Source organism: Amblyomma mixtum, chromosome 2 (assembly GCF_055824585.1).
Source record: "Amblyomma mixtum isolate Tamu chromosome 2, ASM5582458v1, whole genome shotgun sequence".
Lineage (NCBI taxonomy): Eukaryota > Metazoa > Arthropoda > Arachnida > Ixodida > Ixodidae > Amblyomma > Amblyomma mixtum.
The window spans coordinates 219,160,177-219,183,161 of NC_143013.1; the positions used below are offsets into that span (position 1 = coordinate 219,160,177).

The following is a 22,985-nucleotide window of genomic DNA, read 5'->3' on the forward strand; positions in this document are numbered from 1 at the left end:
GCGCCTCCCTCGAGCACTCTCGTTGGAGTGCTCTTTGTGATGGCCTTGATTCTTCTTTGCACTCGCGATCCGCATGGTCTCTCTTTAAATCCCTCCTTGGCACTAAGCCTGCCCTTGCTCCCACTCTAGCTAAAGCCCTCACTCAGGGGACTCCCTCCGAAGTTTTTGATCAACTCGCCTCTCTCTACCTCCCGCCCCCTCTGGCACCCTCCTACCCGGTGTACTCAGGTGGACCTAACCCCGATCTGGACCAATGCTTCACTCTCCGGGAGCTCGAATCTGCTCTGGCTGCTAATGCTACACGCTCGGCTCCCGGTGAGGATGCCATTACGTACACCACACTTCGCAACCTTCCTGACTGCGCCAAAGAATTCCTCCTTCAAACCTACAATGAGGCCTGGCAGAGCGGCTGCTTGCCGAGCTCCTGGACATCCTCCCTTATTTCTATGATTCCAAAGCCGGGCAAACCTCCCTCTCTCTAACCTCCGCCCAATCTCCTTGACGTCGTGCGTTGGTAAGACCCTTGAGCGAATGGCTCTGACTCGCCTCTCTGATTTTCTTGAGGCACGGGAGTTCTTCCCCCATTCTCTCATTGGCTTCCGACGCCGCGTCCGTGCACAGGACATGTTTCTGATTCTCCAGCAAACGTTTCTGTCCCCTACACCCACTCAAATTTACGCACTTGTGACCGTCGATGTTCGCAAGGCCTTTGACGGGGTTTGCCACGATCACATCCTTTCTCAACTCGCCTCTTTAGATTGTGGCTCCCGCATGTACTCCTATATCCGCTCATTCCTCTCTAAACGTGTGGCTCGATTTCGAGTAGATACCCACTTGTCTAACCCACACCACCTCACCCGTGGCACTCCTCAAGGTGCTGTTCTCTCTCCTACCCTTTTCAATCTCGCTATGGCCCCTCTCGCCTCCCAGCTAGCTGAAATTCCCGACCTGCATCATATATTTTACGCCGATGACATCACACTATGGTGTTCATCTGGCTTTCCCGGTCACGTACAGGACACCCTGCAACGTGGCCTAGATCTCATCGACTCCTTTCTCACCACCGCTGGCCTCTCTCCTGCTCCTGAGAAATCCGAGCTTCTCCTTCTCAACCATTCCTCCTACCAGCGCTCACACAACCACTTCGTCTCTCTCCACCTTTCTGGCTCTCCTATTCCTGTCGTCACACAGTGCAAAGTTCTTGGCTTCCCTTCGCATGCGGCTAAGAATGTGCAAGCCCTCCACCGCGCTGTCACCACCTGCCACTCTGTAACTCACCTCCTGCGGCGCGTGGTCACTCGACGCTCAGGTCTCCACGAGGCTCACGCGTGCCGAGTTGCCCACGCGCTGGCCCTCAACAAGGTCTTGTACTTTGCACCCTACGCTTCCTTCACTCAGACTCAACTTAACGCTCTCGAGACTGCCCTTGTGGGCCTCTACAAGGCAGCTCTCAACCTCCCTATCACTACCTCTACCACTAAGCTCTTTGCCACAGGCCTCTTCCATCCTCTTCGTTCTCTTCTCAGTCTCCATCGTGACTCGCAGCTTGCCCGGCTTTCCCTTACCCGTCAGGGTCAGTGGTTATTGACTCAAGCGGGTATCTCGCCCATTCCAATCTCCCCGTTTACCTCTCCTATTCCCACCCCCGCTCCCAATCTTCGTATCCTTCCCCTCCCGACCAACATGTCCCCCGTCCTGCACGCCGGACGTCGTCATGCAGCCGCACAGCACCATTCCCCTCTCTTTGATACCCAGGGTGTAGCTTACACGGATGCCTCTTTCGTGGCTCCTCGAGGTTCCTGCGGCTACGCCCTGTACCATCCACACCTCCCTGCTCCTGAAACCCACACCAGCGGGCCGTATCTACACCCTCCAGACGCATTGTCCCTCGAGGTTCTCGCCATTGCGCATGCCCTACAGTCATTTGCCCTCCTTCCCTCTCTCCAAGAGTACACAGTCTATTCAGACTCACAAGCCGCTATACACCACATACAGAAACGCACCCTGACCCCTTCTCTCCAACAGGAGGTCGAACGAGCGGTCTCCGCACTGCAGCCTTCCATCGTTTTCCTCCGCTGGGTCCCTGGGCATTCAGGGATTGACGACAATGAGCTGGCCCATCAGCTCGCCCGCGACACACTTTTCCGGGCACCGTTGATCCCCTGGCCCAAGCCCTCGGAGGTCGGTGGGAGACTCACTCTTCGCCGCACCATAAAAGAGGTCTACCTTGAGCTCCGCCTCGACAAACGCCTTTACCCTCCCCCTCATCCATCACTCACGGTGCCGGAGTCTCGCCTTCTTCGGTACATTCAGATGAATGCAGTTATCACCCCGTCCCGCATCTTCCTCTATCGCTATCGATCGGACCCTTCCTGTCCCAACTGCCCCTGTATCTATGCGGACCTGGCCCATTGCCTCTTCTATTGCCCGGCTGCTCAGCAGTCGGGTTCCTTCCCCCCACCCTCTCTATCCATCACCACCTGGCTCGACTGGCTTGGCGCTGAAGGGGAAGAAGAACAGCGGTTTCTGGTCGCCCAGGCGGTCGAAATGCTCGGCCTATAAATTTTGGTCGAATAAAAGTCTTTTACTACTACTACTACTACTACTACTTAATTAATAAATAAAACCGAGTATGAAATTGGTCGAGTTAGGGAATCGAACCAGGATAGATGGATGGAAACAACTTTATTACACACATAAAAAAATTTGGCAGAGGCTTAGCTTGGTTAAGCCCGGAAGGTTGCGAAAGCAAATTACGAGCAACTTTAGCGACTAAAGTAGTGAAAGGCGAAAGCCTGAGTTCTGCACGGAACGCCGGAATTAGCTTAAAGTGCTGTTGAGGTGTACACTAAACCATAGAGTTGGTAAGGCGCCTTTCCTTTCCTCCAAATCAACGCAGTCTACAACGCTATGTCAGAGCGCATCAATGAACGCCGGAATTAGCGTAAAGTGTTATTGAGGTGTCCACTAAACAACAGAGTTGGTAAGACGCCTTTCCTTTCCTCGAAATGAACGCAGTCCCCTCTCTTACTGCCTGGGATCCGCGGCGCTCCGTGGCTACCGCTGGGACCGCGCCGACGAACTGACTTGGTAGCTCAGATTTCACCTCGGTATGACGTCACAGACGCGAGCGCCTCCACGCGTCATCAAACTGGAGGCCGTCTAAAGGTGAAACGTGACTACCGCCGGGACCACGCTGAAGGCTCAAAACCTAGCGTAGTATTGATTTCGCAATAAAATTTTCCAGGGTGGTCCCCTATTGGTCCAGGAGTCCACGGGCTTGTGCTTCACGTAAAGCCCGATCCACCAGCCATTTCTGGCCGGCGGGCTGAGCGGTCCGTAAAGCAGCCTCCCAGGAAGAATGAGTGGGATTGGGGATGGGGGATACTGCCTTTAGGGAAGGACATTCCCAAAGGTAGTGGAAAAGTGTAGATATGGGCACGCCACAGGTGTTACAATCAGGAGGAAAGGTGGGGTAAAAGCATGAGAGACGGCGGGGTGAAATAAAGCGGCCTGTCTGTAATTGTCGCCATGTGGCGCTGGATAAGGGCGACAGCACAGCACTGTTGGAAGATCAGCACTAGGTGCCCACGGCAAAACCACAAACGAGGCAGTACAAGGGGATATGGGCTGGGCATAGTTCGAAGCACGGGAAGCTAAGAGTAAAATACTATATGAAGAACGCCTGAGGAAATTGGATGATAACAGGTGGGCAGCTAAGGTATTTAAATATTTATACAGAAAGAGCGTTTACTCACAGTGGCGGAAAAGAACTAGAAAACTAACCAGTAAGTATGCCGGTCATGAGGACGGAGAAAGAAAGAGCATTAAACGACAGGTTAAAAACGCGGAAGTTAAAAATTGGATGAATTCAATGGAAAATAAACATAGTGTAGGATACTGGAAAAGGCTGATCAGGAAAGTTTTCTATAACGCAAGAGACAGTGCCCTACTTTTTGAAGCTAGGTCAGGGTGTCTTATACCCGTGCCACACGGACAGATTTAATGCCATTAAGTGCTTACTGCCTTAAGTTTTAATGGCATTTGTGCGGTGCCACACGCGTAAATTTAATGGCATTAGCCTTACTGCCATTCGCGACCTACTGAGTTCGCCACAACTCATTCGCCCGTGCAATGTGTACTCTCGTTCCCATTCCACACGCAGAAAAGCACGCAGCTTTATTAGTAACCAACTCCCTCAGTTTTACTATTTTTTACTTTTTATGGCAAGGGTTCAAGGCTGTCGCCGCACGCTCCCTCCGCAGTTTTTTTTTTGTTCCTTCATGCGGGTTTGTAGGCATGATCCAGAACAGAAGGCGCTGCGGAAAGCGTTGTGCAGACGACGCGACGCCAAGGCTACGCCCAACCTTCTCCCGTCAGTCAGAACGATGCACCAATGGAGTGCCTTTAGCGAAAGTAGCCCCCCATGACGTCAACGGGGTTCAGAGTAGTGGGCCGGGCCCGTTTTTGTTGAAGGGAAGAACGAGCGGGCTTTGATTTGAATTTTCGCAGCTTTTCGGGGCGCGCATGGCTCTAGTATTTTGCAGAGGTTATCTTCGATGCCTCATCTATGCAGTGGGCTTGTTTTTCAAAAATGTCCGGACCCTGGGCAGTGGCCCTTTAAGTAGTGGCGGTACGCGGCCTCTGTGCCTCCGGAGTCTGAGGCGAGCACGCTAACCACTCCGCTACGCCAGCTCGATGGTTAGAAATGTACAAAGGACAAAGGCGCGTCTACTGAATATGGGTGTTGTCTTCGAAGGGTGCTTTAGAGACATGTACTGTGGTGTCCATTCTTCTCGAATGTCCACCGTGATATGAGAGAGACAGGCGTCGTTTTCTTTCCTGAAAACCAATTTTCATTTCATTTTCCTTCCCTTACGGCGCGGTCCGGGTGTCCACCGTGATATGAGAGACAGGGGTCGTTTCCTTTCCTTCGGGCAAGGCGTCCCGCCGAACGGGCGATGGCGTTCTGTGGACCCCTTGGCAACGCTTCAACACGCTGTCGCGTCCCACTTTTGGAGCTTAAGCGTCCTCCAAAATTTTTTTTCTTAGGGCACCTTGCTCTGCTCATCAGTGAGGGATAAGCATGGACTACATCTGGGAAGGACGCTCTGCAACAGTCGGACCTGGACCACTAATGGCAGAAAGTTTTGGCACAGCTGCACATTTACAGCGGGCATGTGGCGAGCGGTCAAAAGTTCCCAGACCACACGGTGTGTTTTTCATCGCTGTATCCTGGCACTTAAGATGCCGATAAATATATCAAGGCTCTCAAAAGTTCGCACGATACTTCTCCTACCCTCTGCGGATATTTAGAGCTTCGGGGGTGTCGCAACTGCCTGACTATACTGCTCAAAAGCAACCCTGTGGCCTGGGAACTTTTGACTGACACTGTACATCTACGCTTGTATGTCTGCGCTGTGCTGAAACTCTACGGTCACGTGTGTGAAGTTTTCACGGAAAGGTGGAAAAATGACAGCATCAGGCACAGGTTATTGTTGGCATAATGCCATTGCCTCCGAGACTTATATCAATCTTGGAGGCCATGTTTTGAGTGGCTACCGATTTGGCGCTAGAATGATTCCAAAACTATCACACTAAGGTATGCAAAAATGGAGCATGATATTTAAGTGATACTACAACTTGACTCGATTTCTAACGCTCCCTTACTTAGTGCATACGGCTAGCGCACTGGCCGATAGTGTTCGGCTTAATGGCCAGCGTGAGCCGTCTTGCATAGCAGTGTAAAAATTTAGCCCGACATGCTTTGCGCTAGAAAATATACACCTGTTTTCACGAATGGTGGCACAGGTTGAGGTGACTGAAAGCGAAGGTGTTGCCATAAGTCCGCAACAGGGTTGCTGAACAAAAATGTTCAAGTGGTTCTCGGGAAGTATTGGTCTGTCACAGTTCTTCACGTGTAGTAGCACTTTGCGGACTGTCGGCAAGCCACTTCCTGTAGTTGGCAATGGGATCCATCATCCAGAACTTGTGGAACGAGATAGGCCTCTGGTGTGACAGCAGCTTCCGACTGTAGTCCTCTGGCCTTGCCTGTGCAGCAAAACGATTGTATTGGGTCAGTATACTGTCTCGTGGAAACTCACGCAGATAACCATAGCATTTCTATGACAAAGCATTTGAAAACTACTGACAGCCGAGGCCACTTTAACGCTCGCTTAGTACGAAGACGACGTGAAGGCCTCAATGCCCATTAGGGCTATAGCACTAAGACTCGGGTAGAACAAACGTCTGCGTATACGGGCCGCGGTCACAACGAACACGCAGGCGTCACAAACCTGCGCGCGGGAACGCCCTGTGACAAAGCGAAGCGGCGAAATGGTAGCACTACAAACGGCAAGCACTTCATACGCCGCTGTACAGCAGCCGCCTGCTCAACGCTAGCGTGTATTGGTCGGACGTACATGAGCATTCAAAACCGTGACGACTTTCTCGCGCTTTTCTCGAGAAAACCGCGATAAGAGCCCTGGTTACAAACACGGGAAAAAGAAAATACATCGGGATCCCCGCAATGAGCATATTCTAGAGGTGATCTTTGCGAGTATTCGAGTCAAATTTGAAAGCTCTGCGGGGGCCCTGCAATTTAGAGATAATTTTTAAAAGTCGTTGCTCGCAACTGATTAGGGCGACACCTCACGGCCATGTCCCACAGCCCGATGACGTCAGTGGGCAGTATGGGTGAGTTTTTTCGAGCAATTTCGCCAAGCTCCTCTTAAATTCATGTTTTGTATGCCACGTCGGGTCAGATCAGCTAGCCTCCGAAAATTCACTTTATTCTTCTCTCTAGGGGGAGGCGGGAAGCTGCATCAGAAGATTACTCCACGCTCCCCGTCTGCACCATGCCAGGTGTACACAGAAACCAGTCGATTAGTGGACGCGGCAGATTACAACATAGCACCACGCAACGTGAAAACACTCACAACAAATATTCACGCTGTACACTCCATCACACTCCCCTTCTCTCTTCAGTTGTATGCCAATGTAAAATCAACGCGATAGCGCTAAAGGCCCCGTTGTTCAGAAAATGTGATGTCGACGTTATCGGCGTTCTGAGCGAAGAATCACGAGCATGACTCTGGCAGGTGGTCCCCTCGGAGCAACCTATAGGAGGCAGATGGGCCACCTTGGTCACGTGACCTTGCAGCGTCATCACAGCCTGGCCATAGGATAGTAAGCAAACCGCCCACCGTGGCAAGTGGCAGTTAAATTAATGATCGGTTACTCGGAAAGAGCCCGCCGCTGGGAGCACTGCCATCGCAGGGCAGTTTAACCGCTGCACCACTCCTGCAGGAGGGGTATGAGGACTCCCATGGATCTGTGAATGTAAAGTATAGAATGACCTTCTGTATATAAATGGGAATTAACCCACTACGCTATCGCGTCATACCCTTAAGGCGGAGCTTAAGTGTCGCCTTCAAATTTTCTTTTTGAAGAGACGATCGCAACCGCCCGCAAAATGCCCATACCTGATCGGGAGCCACTTTACACCATAATCATGCACATGCCCCGTACTCCAAACACTGCTGGGTGCCCGTCAGCCGTGCACATGCCGTACCTGATGGAAGAGAGGAGAGTGCGTGGTCGGGACGCCCAGTCTCTGGAGACACACGCCCAGGATCATGTCATCCGGAGAGTCGTCCGAGGGGCACGAACAGCCCGAGTTGACGATCCGCTCCACGATCTTGCGACTGAACACCATCCTGGGCGAACCAGTACCTGTGACATATCTCCAACCTACAACGCAAGGGCGTCGACCTCTACAACGCGACACGCAGCTAGCTTCACGCGAGAATAAGTCATAGGTTCTGATTCGGTCAGCGGCATGTGGCCTGCGGAAATAAACATGCGGCTTCAGGGGCTTTCTGACATTCTGGCACACTAGAAGCTGAGAGAACACCTATTAGGCAAGACGATGGCACCGAAGAAGCTTTACGTTCTCTTGCGCTTGACCTCGTACGTTCCTTACTCAGAAAGGACGGTCGGGAAGCTACATAGTGACGTCGCCCAGACCTAAAAATGGTGAGTGTTTCCTAATTTAGCTCACTATACCGTACGTAGGCAGCGGTCCTGGGTTCGAGGACCATGAAGTGCCATTTCTCTTCTGCGACGCTTGCTTTGTAGAACTGAGAAACTGTTTTGCATATTAGTGCGGGGTTGAAAACACAAGAATGTAATCCCGTCCATAAGTACTTTTGTTACGCCCTTTGAGTATATGCATATCTATCTCTGTTGCATTCCATTTATTACCCTGCATGCACGCTCATTTCAGCTAGAAGTTTACAAATTACGCGCAAGGAAAAATACCTTACATCTACGAACCGCAGAGTTTGTCCACGATCGACACCGAAAATAACCCCTATACCTTCTTCGCTCTCTAAACTATGTTAATAGATGCAAATCCGTGCTCCCTAAGTCTGACTTAACGTCTGTGCTCCGGGTAAGGATCGACCATGATATGATTTGCCTCGAAGCATGCACCTTGTCGTGGCTGCTGACGTCCCAGCATGTCTCACGTGTGGCAACAATGTCTGATAACCGTGAATTCCGTGCGCACGGATCAGGTGGCAAGGCAGTGTGACAAGACAGCGAGAAGGCTGTGTGTCCGGTCGGAAAACACCACTCTTGCCAGCTAGTGGGCTTCCATATTGCTCCAACGTGCATTAAAAAGGTCATCGCCATAGAGGCGTTTGTTGAAGTTCCGCGTCTCCATTGTTGACTAGAAGTTTATACGAGAGTACCCGAACAACAATCCCTGCTTTAAAGTCCCCTGGCTTTAATGCGGAACCAAACGAACCATGAGATGTGCGTACCCTGACCCTCCCGTGAGGTAGTCGTAGCCGCGTTCGGTAGCCGCTGCGTATCCATATCGCTCTCCAAGCGCGACGTCATCTTCCGAGTCGAAGCAGCTCAGCAGGTCCAGGAGGCGCGGTATGCTGTGAAGAGCCCAATTGTGACTTTCAGGAGTCGCGCATGCACTAGGCCGAGTATACCATACATGCATGCATTAATAAATGTATCACAAATTCGGACAGTAATCTGTAACGCGGTCTGTATGCGATGGGCTCGCTTGCTTTTCGGGCTCATGTTCGGGTTACAGCGGCCGTTAACAATGTGCATCTTATCCAGCGTGTACATAGGCCTGTAAGGTGGCTCCGCTTGTGTTTATTCGCTAGCAAAAAACGTATTTAGGGTTGAAAAAAAAAAATTAGAGTGAGAAATGTAGCTGCAGTATATCCATTCAAACTTGTGACGTCTAAACTTAAAAGGATTCCGTGATCCCCGTTTGGAAGTTACTGACAGTGCAGCCTAGCCTCAGAGATCCGCACAGAAAAAAACCGCATTGACGTCACCGCAGTTAGGTTGCGAAAACGGCCGGTGGCTGCGATACCTGCGTTTGATTTCTCGCCCTTTTACAGTGGGGTCTTTGTCACTAAGACGCAGTAATGTATCGACACAGGCCTACTTCGATTAATTCTCATTGTCTCTCTTTAAGTAACCCACGATTCTAGCACGAAGCACTCGGGCCCATTCATCAGACGCGGAGGACAGCGGCCCCCGAGGCAGGCTGCGGGGAACACGTGCCTGACGAGCGTGTCGTCGTCGGCAAGCAGCAGCCAGCGTCCCAGCAGGCGGCGCTCCACGACGTGCCTCAGGATGGCCATCGTCTTGGCGCAGTGGCCGCGCTCCACGTTGGCCACGCCCACGGACACCGTCGGCACGCGCTCGTCCGCCACGTCGCTGAAGAAGGTCACCCGGTGGGCGTCCCCGGCCCACGTGGCACGGATCACCGGCACTGCATGTGGACCAGAACGCGCATCTCCGCGCCTCAGATAGTATACTCCAAATCCGCAGGAACCATCACTGAACTGCACTGCGCTACCATTATCTCCTTCGCCACTTTGAATCGCGCAGGTTTCGGTCCCTCCCAACGTACCGCGGTCTTTGTGGAACTGGCTGCAGGTCTTGACCGCGACCGTCAGGGCATCCTTGGGCACGCGCTCGGCCTGAAAGAGCAACGCAAGTTACGACGGGCCCATATGTGATTCTGAAATGAGAATATCTGACAGTGACTGCAAATCCTTGCGCTTTGCAGGCTTTTCAGCGTGCTGTGCGACGCCTGTGAACGTGCTTGCCGATTACAGTCCCATCGGCATCGCCATGCCTCAGAGGCATTACATATCATCCTAGACAGGTGAAAAATCATGATAAATTTCAAGCAGCCTCAATGGTAGTGGGCCGGGAGCTTCAACAATGCACCCCTCCTCCTTTTGTACGAAAGAGATGGGCGAAGGCAGGGAGATCTGTGAAGTGAAGAAATATTTGCCCCGAGCACATTTCCTATAAGGCATCCAGCGCCCTGCATAATTATAAGTCCGTCGTCCTCACCAACAGTGACATCGTACTTCGCCTTGCCTCCGCGTGAGTGACGGGGAACAACTAGAGGATATCGTTTCCCAGCTCTAAAATGTTCAGCTGCTTCTCGTCCCGGCGGCCGTTCGTCGTAACTTTTTTGAATGTGCGTGGACTTACCATTGTGCCTCATATGCAGCTGTCGCGTGAAAACGATTTCAATACCAGGAAATTAGCTCTAACGTTGGTGGCACTGAAATAAAGGGCAAATTGAATTAAGCGGCTCACAACCTTGAGGTGAGAAATTTAGATACCTTAACATTTGAAAATCCAAAGACACAACTTTCGGTCACCGCAGAAGTTAAGAATTAAAGTGACCCGGCGATAATGGTTAGCAAGACAAGTTAGCACCTTCATTCACGCCGATTGTAGATTCGTTGCACGGTAACGAGACCGTTTTGGCCGGAATGCCACAGTGTTTGCAATTATTTCACGTTTCTGTCGTAAAAGTAAATCTCTGCACGTATATATCTGCACCGAAGCAGCGTCTCTATAGCGAATTAATAAAAAAGACACGTAAAAGCAGAGAAATTTGCTCTGAAAAACGGCTTATATGCCTACAGCCACTGCATTAGCTACAAAACACGCCATGAGGTGTGATAACCAGACCCCTGTCGTAACGGTGTTGTAACATTACTTTCTGCAATAAGGGAGTAATTACTCATTGGCATCCACCCGAGCGCAGCCATGTTCGACACTATAGATCACACGCTTTTATTATTGCCTTTAAAGCTAGCTTCGCTGCACTGCTAAAATGTTAGCAGGAGTAGCCTTCTTCCGATAGCGCTTCTGACCGCCGCCGGGTGCTTTGAGCGGATCATGCCCAGGATCCCGGGCATGGGAGGTCACTAGAGAGCGTTGGCGCCAAATACACTTTTATCGCCTAGCACACTTTATTTGCCAGCCGCGGTGGCTCAGCGGCTACAGTATTCGGCGGGATCGAATCAATGCGGCATCAGAGCATGTATAGATAGCGGAAATCGATACCGAGATTATTCACTATGGCATCCCTCGTAGCCGACGTGAAGTTTCGGAACATTATATTCCATATTACATGTCCATTTCATGTTTTCAGCACCTATGTTCTGCAACCAAAGCATTGGAATGGTGGTTGAATATGCGCGTTCTATCATTTATCCACAGAAGTGGGAAAGGTGTATCGGGTCGGGAAAGGCACTGCCCGACTGCGAAGCGCATTCGGCGGTCAGACACAAATATGAACTCACGCATGAGGGCGCTTGCAGCGGTGTCCAGGTGGCGCACCCTTCTCGTCGTTCCCCGAGGCAGAAGGACTCGGAGTGCTCGAGCAACAGGCCTCCGCAGTGCGCCTTCAGGAATTTCGCGACCTGCGCATAAATGCGCACAGAGAAATGGCGACGTTTTGTGCTGACAAGCTTCTAGCCAAAGCCATACACACGCACGCACGCATGCACATATCGCTGACACGAACTGCGCATGCGCACTATAGAGCTGGCGGTTAGATTTCAACCAATGGAGCTGGAGGAGAAGAAGCGCGCATGCGCTGAGCGGTCTTGTGAAAAAGGCGAATTGTGGGCATAAATTGGATCAATCCAGTTCACAAGCCGTGAAATGGGAAATAATTCAGTGGGCACTTTGGTGACCTAAAGTCCACAGAACGCCATCGCCCGTTCGGCTCTATGCCTTGCGCGTCGTTAAATTTGTTTTTGAGGAAAGGGAATGTATCTGTCTCGCATATCTTGGTGGACACCTGAATTTCGCCGTAAGGGAAGGGAGGAAGATGGGAGTGAACGAAGACACCGTATTCACTATTATAGACGCGCCTTTGTTCATTCCAAACCATCCAGCTGGCATGGCAGAGTGAATAAAGAAAAAAAAAAGCTGGCATGGCAGAGTGGTTAAGTGCTCGTCTCGCACTCCGGAGGGCCTCTGTCGATTCACCAACGCGACCAATTTCCTACTCGGTTTTATTTATTTTTCTGGTCTGACAAGAAATTAGGATAATTGGTCAACAAACTGAACTCAGTCCCACTTACTTGGAGCATCACTATACCATGCCTTTAATTGAATGCATGGTTACTAGCCAAATTACAATTGGCCCCGTTTGAAATTCGCGCACTGTGACGTCACGACCAATTGAAAAGCGTGACAATTTCTGTCGACAACTCCTGGTTACAACGATGAGGCATTAAAGGCTTTCGCCTTAATATAATGAGCGGGCGCTGCTTTTATGTGGTCTTGTAGCTCACCTCGTACTGTCGATCGATGGTGAAGTCGTCCGGTGAGGTGACGTCCAGTGCTTCAGCCACCCTGAAAGTTTCAAAAGGTGGCTTCAAAGTTTTTGTTTGTTGACGCCATCAGCGTCCGCGAGGATACTCTCTGCAGGAATGGTGCTCTACACAATGCAGTTCTTGAAATTTATTTGCTGAAAAAAAAAGTAATTACGGCCAGCGTGGTTTCTCACTGAAACTTTTTTGCTCGAGGCGAGGACAGTCGAACCCCCCTACCATCTCACTCCAACTCTTCGGGGTTACCCGTCGAGATAAAAATATGAAAAAAAAAACGATATACCTTTCACTGATGATTGAGGGCAATCGTCGCCTGCTTGAAACTGAGGTGTTCCCTATAATACTATATTGACCTGTACAGAGTTATGTTTCCATGTTTGTAGCGGGGAGCGAGACAGAAGCCCTGCCCGTTACATCTACCGTGAAACCTGCGGCCTCGCGATTTGCCCTTTTTAGCTGTGACCCCCACCTGTTTGAGCACACAAAATCTCAACTACGGCAACAAGTGTTTGAGTTCCAACAAACCTCATTTTTCGCGACATATATATCGCTGCACAATACTGCGCATGCGCGCGTGGAGAAAACTTCAGTTTTCATCCCTTCAAGGCGCGCAATTCGGCGCTGGGCGCCATAGCAGATGCTATATATAGCTTCTTCGCGCACGGTGGCGAACGGACGACATGCAGTGGTTGCGAAGAGCAGAAACCTAAACTTCATATATCGAACCAGGATATAGCGCACCCGAAGGGTATCGAAAAGCATTCGGTATATCGATGAGGTTGGCTCCACAGCCGCATAACAGCGAAGCGGTGTGGAAAATGAGTGCCAAGCACACTGCATGCTGACATCGTCACGTGGTCTCACAGACCTGGCGCTGCCAGCAGATTGCCCAAGGCCGCGCAGCCTGCGCGCGAAAAGTAGCCGAAGTGCACCGTCAGGAGAAGCGCCGCTTACAGGGGAGCAGCGCGCAGTTCGATGTACCGAATGGCCGACGAAATTGAATTTCGATATACAGCGCTACTTTACTGCGGTTTACGCAGCATATTCAAGGGGGATAATGTGTGTGTTCGGTATAGACCATATTTCGAAATATCCGGGTTTGATATATCCGGGCTCGACTGTAACTTGGCACAGGTATACAGTCACGGTCAAATGAAACGCGAACAAGACAATTAAAATGTAAACAGCAAAGTGAGAACATTTTAATTTAAGTAGAACGAATACTAGTGTACTTGATTTTCATTTGAATGGCGCGAGTACCACTGCGTGGGAGCGTTAATGAGCCCCGCCTGTATTTTTTCTGCAGCGCCTGACACTTTCATGGTTTTGTGTTCATGTTTCAGTCACCCTGTTCATGTTTCGTTTGACGCTGATAGTAAAGACAAAACGTGCTCACAGAACGGACAGTGGTGTAAGATACATGCACACACAGGCAAGCAGCTGCTACAACTGACAGAGCCGAACAGCCTGCTCACTATACGGTTCTCGCGAAGCCGCAGGGTCTGACCAAAAAATTGGGTGTGGTTTAGCTCTGGTTAAACCTGGAGCACCGTGACCTGGAGTGACGCGATCGCTCCACCGAGCAGCCTACTCCCCCCCCCCCCCCTCTCCACTCCACTCCACTGTCCCCCCCAACTCGACACGGCGCATGCGCACAGCTGTTGCAGCTCGGTTTCGCCGGCACGCCGCGCCGCCGACAGCAGCAGCTGCTCCGCACCACGTGACCTACCGGCTCAAGGCCACGGCGCCTCCGCGGAGCTCAAGGGGTGCCACGCTGAAGGCTCGAAGAGCTGGCGCAGTGTAGCTCTCGCTACAAAAGCAGCCATAAGATACGCGGCGCTTGCTTTTACAACCGCGTCACGTCAGTCGCTATATTCTTCCGATCTCTTCGCCCACTCTTCGAAAGCGGGATTAAAGAGGGGAGGGAATGGGCTGCATCTCGAAGCTGGGCGCCGTGTTGGGCCTCACCTCTGCAACGCTGCCTTGCTGAGCGCCACGCCGGCCGACAGGTCCGGGTAGGCGAGCGAGCGCGCCTCATCGAAGTGGTGCACGATGGTGGCCTCTTCGTCCAGCAACGCGTGGCCCACGAAATGCGCCTGCGCGGACGCCGCATACACAAGGATGGAACAGGAGAAGATCGAGGGCGACAGGTTTTTCTGAAGACGGCACGAGGTGCCGTGTAATATTAGCTGTTTCATATATGGAACGAAACATAAAAGGTACTTCCTCTTGCTGAAGTTCGTATTCAAATATATACACTCAGGCGTATGGAATCATAACCGCAGTGCTATAGAGAGGGTACAGCAGGGGCGCATTTAAAGGTGCACTGAAGAGGAATCTGAACTTGTCTTTTTGCCGCGGGAATTCGATCTGCACGTTCCGAGCTTTCTTAGAAACTGCGATTTATTGCCCTGTGTGGCCGATTTCCGTAATTAAATCGAATTAACGTCCGGCTCCCGCCTTTTTTTTTTTGAATTCTGCCGCGTACGGTGGGCGGAGTCGACCAACGCGTGGAGCGCCTTTCAGCCAGTCCCGTGGCGGCTTGCCGCTCTGCCATCGGCGGAGTAACACGTAGTAGTCCGTAGTAGCAAATAGTACGCGCGTATTTTTATTTCTGCGGGCTTATTTAGCGGCTATATTATCTGCTAATGAAACTATTTATTTATGGAAACCTAAAAACAAAATAAAGCGAAAGCAAAGCCTCCACGGAGCTGGCTGAAAGGCACTTCACGCGTTGGTCGACTCCGCCCACCGTACGCGGAGAATTCAAAAAATAAAGGCGGGAGCCGGACGTTAATTCGATTTAATTAGGGAAATCGGTCACAGAGGGCAATAAGTCGCAGTTTCTAAGAATGCTAGGAACGTGTAGATCGAGTTCCCGCGGCAAAAAGACAAGTTCAGAATCCTCTTCAGTGCACCTTTAAGGACCCTTTTCGGAAGGGACCTCATACAGTATGCTGATCGCAATTCTTGATTAACGAAACGAACGTCACGCTGGCTTTCCAGTGCATTTTTCTTTTTCGCTCGCAGAAATAAGTCGAACGGGAAGGGCGAAGAATGAACGGCATTTTAAAAGCCGCAGGCTCTATGGTGCACTGTCGTAAAGTCTACCTGGCCTAAACGCAAAAATGAATACTGCGCTCCCGTTGATTTGGTTGCAGAACTTTAATAGCACCTAAACACGCTATATAAGGTTACATAAGGTTACCTAGCAGCAAGGCGCGTAAGAATGAGAGATAAAAAAAAAAACCTTTCAAGCGCCATTCTTTACTACGACTCAACGCAAATAGGTTTCCGTGTAAATATTATATCCAGGGTTAGAGAAAGCGAATTCCTTTGTTTTCGAACGCAAAAAACTAATAGTAAATGCTGCACAGGGGGTGCACAAAATTTCGTATAAAGTGCCACAGGGATTGCAATTAGCAACATTATACCAAGATTAGCCAAATCAACACTCGCGGCATCGTGGAATCGTTCTTCTTTTTAACGATCCACATGAGCCTAAAAATTCAGAAAAAAATAAAAAAGAAAAGAAATGGTGCTACTACTGGTGGCAGAATCGCCCTGCATAAAAATGGCATGCTGCTGAGTATAGAGAAATTTACGATTTGATTCGTTTGGTATAGCTGGCATAGCTTGGTTATAGCATACTGCGCTATGGCATAACGATTTATGGTCACTGTGCAGTTCGCTGGAAGTGCAGGATTAATTCTCTCCTACGATCTTTATTAAAAAATATCGGCTATGATTTAGGCCTTCCCTCCAATTCTGATCTCTTTAAGGTATTTTCTCTACCTGATTTTGATCGCCTTTTGATAGAAACGATCGTCCTAAAACATTTTTGGCTTAGTGACTATAAGATTCCGTATGTTCCCACACGGTCTCTTCGACCGAAGGAACCTTTTTGTATTCCCCGACGGTCTACAAGATATGGAAGGCGTTTAAGAGATTATTACGTTCCCTTTCACTTTAACAGGTTACCTCCAAGTGTTCGCCGGGCAAAAACTAAATACAAAATAAAAAAGATGCTGCGATACATTAATTAGAGGGTTTACGACATCATGCATGTGCTTTACCACCTGTGAAGTAAATCTTGTGATGTCATTGGTTACTGCTGTATTTATTGCACTGATCTGAGGTATTGTTATGCCACTTTGGTTTTTCTTCCTTGCGATTTAATCTGATGAGGATTTTTTTTTTTCCTTCATGTAACATGAGTCTTGTGTCTATTTTGTTCTCACCGTCATACTAATTTGATGTCCGTTATTTTGAATGTGTTTTTTTTTTTGCCTGTGTGTATGTCTGTGCGGTTCCGCTGCCTGTCGAGCTCTGCCGCTCAAGCCCTATGAGGCTGTGGCAGGCCGGATTTCTGTACATTTTTTTAAATATTAGGCGCAATAAAGAATTATTATTATTATTATTATTATTATTATAAAAAAAGGCACAAGTTGCGATGTGAAGAATGATAAATTCGCCTGAAACTACACAGGGGCAGCACACTCTCAGGAAAAACTGCAACTTCGTTATGTAAACAATTGTGTGCATAGCGCCTCAAAGTGATAACACATGACAACAAGTCCCTTGCTACGCCACGCCATTTTTAACTGTCGGTTCCAGGCCGGCACTCACACGCATTTCTAGCTGCTCGTCTTCCTTCGTTTCAGAGATAGGGCAAACGAACCTCAAAACAACATCGACTGATTTTAGCGAGGATAAAGTTTAACTGGAACAGGAGCTGTCGGAATATGTGTTTCAATTTACGTTTAAATGAATAAATAATCGAACAATATGCATTGAACAGCATACTGAAGAGCCACATTGACTCTGCCTTTACCCCATGAATTGGTGAAGCCCAAGGACAAGTTCGACGTACTGCGTGTCAAATAGCCCATGGTCTCTACGGCTGACTAAAGCATATCTCTTACTCTTTACCTGGGTAGAGTTGAGTCCCCGTATAGTTTTATGAAGAAGGGCTAGGTCCACGCCAGTGGTGTCGTCGCAAAAGAAAAACCAGTCTCCATCGTGTTTGTGACGCCTGTGCAACCTGAAAAAAACATGTGGCATATGTCGTACGAATAGATGGTTGACTATTTTGCCGCCGAATGAAAGCCGGAACCAGCATGTCAAGCGGTCAGACGAGGGCAGGATGCAAGAAATGACGGAAACAAAACATGCAGCTTGTGTGTACGCTTGTCGAGGGCTTCGGTACACCGACAGAGATATCACAATCGCCGACCTATGTGTAAATTTACGCAAATTTCGCACTAGTAACGTTGCGAAGCTGTCGGCTGTGTATAAGTGCCTTCTTGCCGTTCGCGACTACCACTAGTATTTTATAATCATGTGCTAAATTCAGCGAAACTCTAAGTTGCGCATGCCTCGACGCATGTTCCAATTAAAGGGACCCTGAAATAATTTCGATGGGCATGTATTCGAGTCAAATGTGAAAGCTCTGCGTGGACGCTATAATTTAGAAATAATGTTTAAAGATCTCAGATCGCAACCGATTAGGAGGACACACCTCACCGCGAGTCCCCTACCCCGATGACATCAGTGGGCACAAAGAAGAGCCAGCCTTCAAGCTTCCCCGTCTGCCCACTGACGTCATCGGGGCACGGAACGCGCTATGAGGTGCTTCTTCCTAATCGGTTGCGAGCTGCGATCTTTAAACATTATTTCTAAATTATAGCGTCCACGCAGAGCTTTCAGATTTGACTCTACTACCAACAGAGACCATCTCTACAGATCTGCTGTACTAGAATATGCCCATCGAAATCATTTCAGGGTCCTTTTAAGTTTTAACGCAGCCCGATCGCATGGCGGCGCCAGTACAGAGTGGCTAGCACTGAAAATATTACACAAGTTTTTCAAGTTAATAATTAAGTGCAAAAAATAAGCCAAAGGAGCACGACAAAGGACCGTACATCACATCTTTTCGTCTGTCATTCTTTTAATTTTTGCCACAGCTTTTTATACGACCAACTGCCCCTCTAGTCGACTCGTTATCCTGCGTTTCCGCGTGACGCTCAATTCTGCCCCAACTAAAGAAGCCCAGATCGTCTCCAGCACGTTGGACGTCCAAAACGGCTTCGCCCTCGCGGATGTAACTACCCTTAATAAAACAATAAAAATAACAAGCTTAACGGAGTACATACTTCCTGGCATGCGCGCCTTACCTTTGAATGAGGGGAAACACAGTCCATGCGCCCACGACGTCCGGCCAGTGCTTGTGCAGCAGGTAAACGGTGGGGGTTGCCTGGAAAGCACAGCACTTCAAGACTGTCGTTCTCCAATGTGTCTTGCGGTACCGCTTCCAGTTTGTACATCGCTCTCTGTAGTGCCGATTGCATGAAACGTGTTTTACCCTTTACCGGCGAAGAACTTGACCCTCTGTAACGAGTCGAAAGTACCTTGTACGAGCGCCGTCCACGCTTCGTTCTCGAAATCGCATCCTGAATAGCTTTATGCCAAATGCTATACGACGAAGTGATACCGTGAAGAGCAGCGCTGACGGTGCTGTTCTGTCGATGACCCGCAGGCGTGGTCTAGGCAGGGCGCGCACAATATTCTCAAAGGCCACAGGGTGATCAGACGCGTCGTTTTGGCTAGAAGATATGTGTTTAATGTCGAAGGTCATGACCCTTTCTTGCAAGAAAATCCCGCTCTTGCATTCCGTTTACCGCTTAAGGTTTTCGCCCCTGCTTCGTGCGGTGCCCGAAATTGAAAAGTGAGCTCTGTGATATTATCTGAAACTTTCCGTGAAAATATAAGGCAACCAAACCAAATTGGCTAAGCTAGGCAACGATCCAGTTATACAATCGACGTGAGCCGGCGGAGGCAGCGGCAGCTGCTTCGCGCTGCTTCACACCCTTTCGTCCCAGTTCCACACCTCTGGCCCGTACAGCTAACCTCCTACCGGTGGTCGAAATGATTCCGAAGCCCTCCACTACGGCTCCTCTTTCCTTCTTCTCTCACTCTCACGTTCCTCCCTTTCCTTACCACCGAGAAGCACCTGGCACCTCTTTCGCGCTCTCCTCGACGCGTCCATCACGCGCGGTGAAGCCCAACGCAACCTAAAGCGGGCTCTACACAACTACTCGGGCACGAATACACAGCTATAGCTGAGGATCTGTGTAAGCGCTACCTATGCCGCACAGAGTACCCACAAGGTCCTGAGTTCCAGTATGCAGGACAACCAAACACGGACCAGGGCGCTCCTTTCACGCTCGATGACTTAAAAGCAGCCATAGCCAGGATGAAAAAGGGGTACGGCTCCCGGTCGCATTACATTTACGTTGCTTGTGAACTTGTCCGATCAGGCGTATACCCAACTACTCGACTACATCAGTCGGATTTGGGACGGGCTTTCCCACTCTAGCGAATGGAAAACCTCCCTTGTAACATTCATTCCTAAGCCCGGAAAGACGGTACACTTTGACAACTTGAGACCCATTTCGCTAACCTCATGTGTTGGGAAACTCATGGAGACGATGATTCGACACCTATTGTCTCCCAAACAGATCCAAGGATCTGTTTGCAGACACCATGTGCGGGTTCCGCTTGCACCATGTCGGCCCAAGACGTACCCTTACAACTCCACGAGGACATCATCACTCATCGGACGACCACACGCAGAGATCGCGCTATTCTGGCATTAGAGGTCTTGTTGGTGTTAAGTAATCAGCTTCACTCTCAACGCTGGCCTGCGGAGTCACTTCGAGTGACTGTCTCGCATGGCCCGCGAGGAAGTGACAACCTCCCAACACAGCAGCCCTAACGCAAATTATTTATTCCGAATATGGTCCACGAAAACCGCGCTGCTTGGAGCGAAGTTAAAAATTATAGTAGGATACAGCTTGAAAAAACAGCAGTTGCTAACACTGGGCTGCGGTCCACGGCGTCCTGTATTACTCCGCTGGCTAATCGCAACAGTTACGAGATCAGTTTTTTAATGTTTGGCTATATCAAACAATCATGTGTAAAAATTCTAGAGCACATAATTTTTCTTTCTTGTGATAGGCTTTTGTTTAGGTCACAAGAAACGTTTAAGCAGCGGACTACTTCTTCGTCGTGGAGGAATTCTGTGCGCGGAGGCTGAATGTGGGCGGAGCTTCACTGCAGACTTAAGTTGTATCCGACTATAGTACCAAGACGTCATGTAATACATGGACTGACGGTAAGCATTGTCAGCCTGCACGGCTGCGCACTGCACAATCTACAGTAGCAGTACGTACGTAAGTCGTCCTTCTTTGTTCCTGATTCAGCCTCGGGTGCTCCTGTTAATAATGGATGCATACCTTAACTTACAAGAAGTTGGGTCTAGCTACACACACAGACGCACTGCATAGCAACTGAAAGCACGAAGTGCCGGTTTCAGTGGCGGAACTGCTCGTTCATGCGGCTATAATGCGCACTTACAATCGCAGATTTTCTAAGGTCGAAACCTTTCTTTCTACTGGCTATCTAACGCTGGCAAACGTGCATTCGCCCGTTCGGAAAGGGTCATTTCTTCGTAGAAAGGGTCAATTTCTTCGTAGAAAGAACACATTCGGCAACCACCGGCGATGTTTCCATTGCTGCGTCGAGGCGTACATGGCAGGTGGTGGTGGTGAAAACTTTTTAATAAACAAAAGGAGAGTTTGCAGACCAAAAACGGCCCTTTACATAGGTGGAGTCCTTAGTCCGGGACCCCGCTGGACAAGGCCGCTACTCGCGCCCGTTGGACTACAGCCCTTTGAGACTCCAGCCCCGAGCAGTTCAGCAGGGCAGCGACTTACGAGGCTCGTAATGGCGCCGTGTTGCGAGCGCGCCTGTGGCGCCATCTAGTCTCGAACGGAAGAACTGCGCGCTGTAAACGGTCTATAATTGTTTATTAAAGGTTTGCTCTCTCTCCCTGGAAATTCTCCCCGTTGTTCACACCAACCTCTAATTGCCTCAAATGACCGCCACATTGCATACACAGTACACACGGATGTCATTCGCACCATTCCTTAATCCAGGACGACTTCCCCGAAGCGTCCTTCCACATACCTATACCACATTAGGTGTGGAGATGAAAGGGACCGCATGTGACCGTCAGCACCAAAGACCTAACCGAAGAGCAGTGACAGAGACAGCTCAGCTGTAAGCCCCAGCCTGGATAACCAGATCAGGTAGAGTGGTCGTTCGGACTCAGGAGATGGCTCGGGTACACGGCTTCCTGGACCGAGTTGGCTGCCCACCTAGCGCAAAGGGTTCGCGCCTGCTCTAAATAAAATTTCATTTCTCTCTCCTTTACCGCCATTGGCACAGTGGTTGGCTGGCTCGGCCGAGGTGCACTTTTGATTGCGGTCGCCACATTTTTCGTACTGAAAATTAGGCATGCATACTGCCAGCTGTCGGGTGGGCTTTCCACGAATAAGCTGCGCAATCACCAATAGCTAGTCGTTCCATTAATTACATTTGATTCCCAGATTACCTTCAAGTTGAATATTTGCCTCCTGCTGTACATACACTGCACAGGAATCTAGCAGTGTATTGAAGGTCGCAACTGGCTTCCAGGAAAGGTTGTGGCGGGGCAGTGGTTTCATGTAATGGTTTTTAGTACTTATGTAGATAAGATGCCATGCATCTGAACAATTTGCATGCACTTACAGAGCGCACAAACAAAACAAGCGTGTACATGTACCATTCTCAGCGCCGCAGCTTGCTCCGCTACGCTTGACGATAGCTGTTCTGCCGCTTTGCTGCTCATTGTGCTGTCTTGGCTGAGCACGACGACGACAATATCAGCATCTGACAAACAAATAGCGCATAGACTTAGCCGCGCCGATGACAGGGAAAGCTGTCTTGTTCAGTTTCTGGTACAGGAGCGTGCAGCCCGCTTACCTCTCTCCGTTTCACCCGTACATGGTCCAAAAATGTTGCACAAGAAAAAACTGAGCGAAAAGATTAGTGTCGTCCTCAACGGAAGGGCAACCATGACACTACCTTTATTTACAATCTAACGGCTTGAATAATACTTGACGACGTCAGCATATCGCACTACGAACGCCAAAAGTATGCATCGCGCGCCCCAGCGTTATCACTGCACTCGATAGCCACCGCCGGTCGCTTGCCGGTCGACAAACACGAACACCATAAACACGCGTCCGTCGTTCACAGACAGTAACCGCCCCCAAAAAATGTGATCTCAATTCCGCAAACACAAAATAAGTTTGTAGTTTTACAAATTAATGCTTTTTGTACGAAATAAATAATTGTTAATTAATGTAAAATTAGAAGTCATTTTAGTTTTGGAAGCTTCAAAAT

The 22,985-nt window shown here is 49.7% G+C and overlaps 1 protein-coding gene across 1 annotated transcript; it reads right to left on the reverse strand.

Moving 5' to 3' along the window:
• Positions 1–5,763: 5,763 nt before the first annotated feature.
• On the reverse strand, positions 5,764–22,832 carry LOC149362608 (beta-1,3-glucosyltransferase). Its single transcript, XM_089573119.1, has 12 exons — positions 22,563–22,832; positions 22,363–22,469; positions 18,872–18,951; positions 17,628–17,739; positions 14,664–14,791; positions 12,657–12,717; positions 11,655–11,774; positions 9,953–10,022; positions 9,601–9,811; positions 8,829–8,951; positions 7,574–7,718; positions 5,764–6,051 (listed from the first exon to the last, which is right to left on the reverse strand). Exons 1-12 carry the CDS (start codon positions 22,654–22,656, stop codon positions 5,905–5,907), a joined length of 1,398 nt encoding a protein of 465 aa, XP_089429245.1. The 5' UTR covers positions 22,657–22,832; the 3' UTR covers positions 5,764–5,904.
• Positions 22,833–22,985: the final 153 nt, after the last annotated feature.

Coding starts and splice junctions, on each gene's coding strand:
- LOC149362608 (XM_089573119.1), bottom strand. CDS start 22,656: ATGGTTGCCCTTCCGTTGAGGACGACACTAATCTTTTCGCTCAGTTTT. Junction 8,952..9,600: donor GACGACGACACGCTCGTCAG/GCACGTGTTCCC, acceptor GGCTCTTCACAG/CATACCGCGCCTCCTGGACC. Junction 7,719..8,828: donor TACCTCACGGGAGGGTCAGG/GTACGCACATCT, acceptor TGGTTCGCCCAG/GATGGTGTTCAGTCGCAAGA.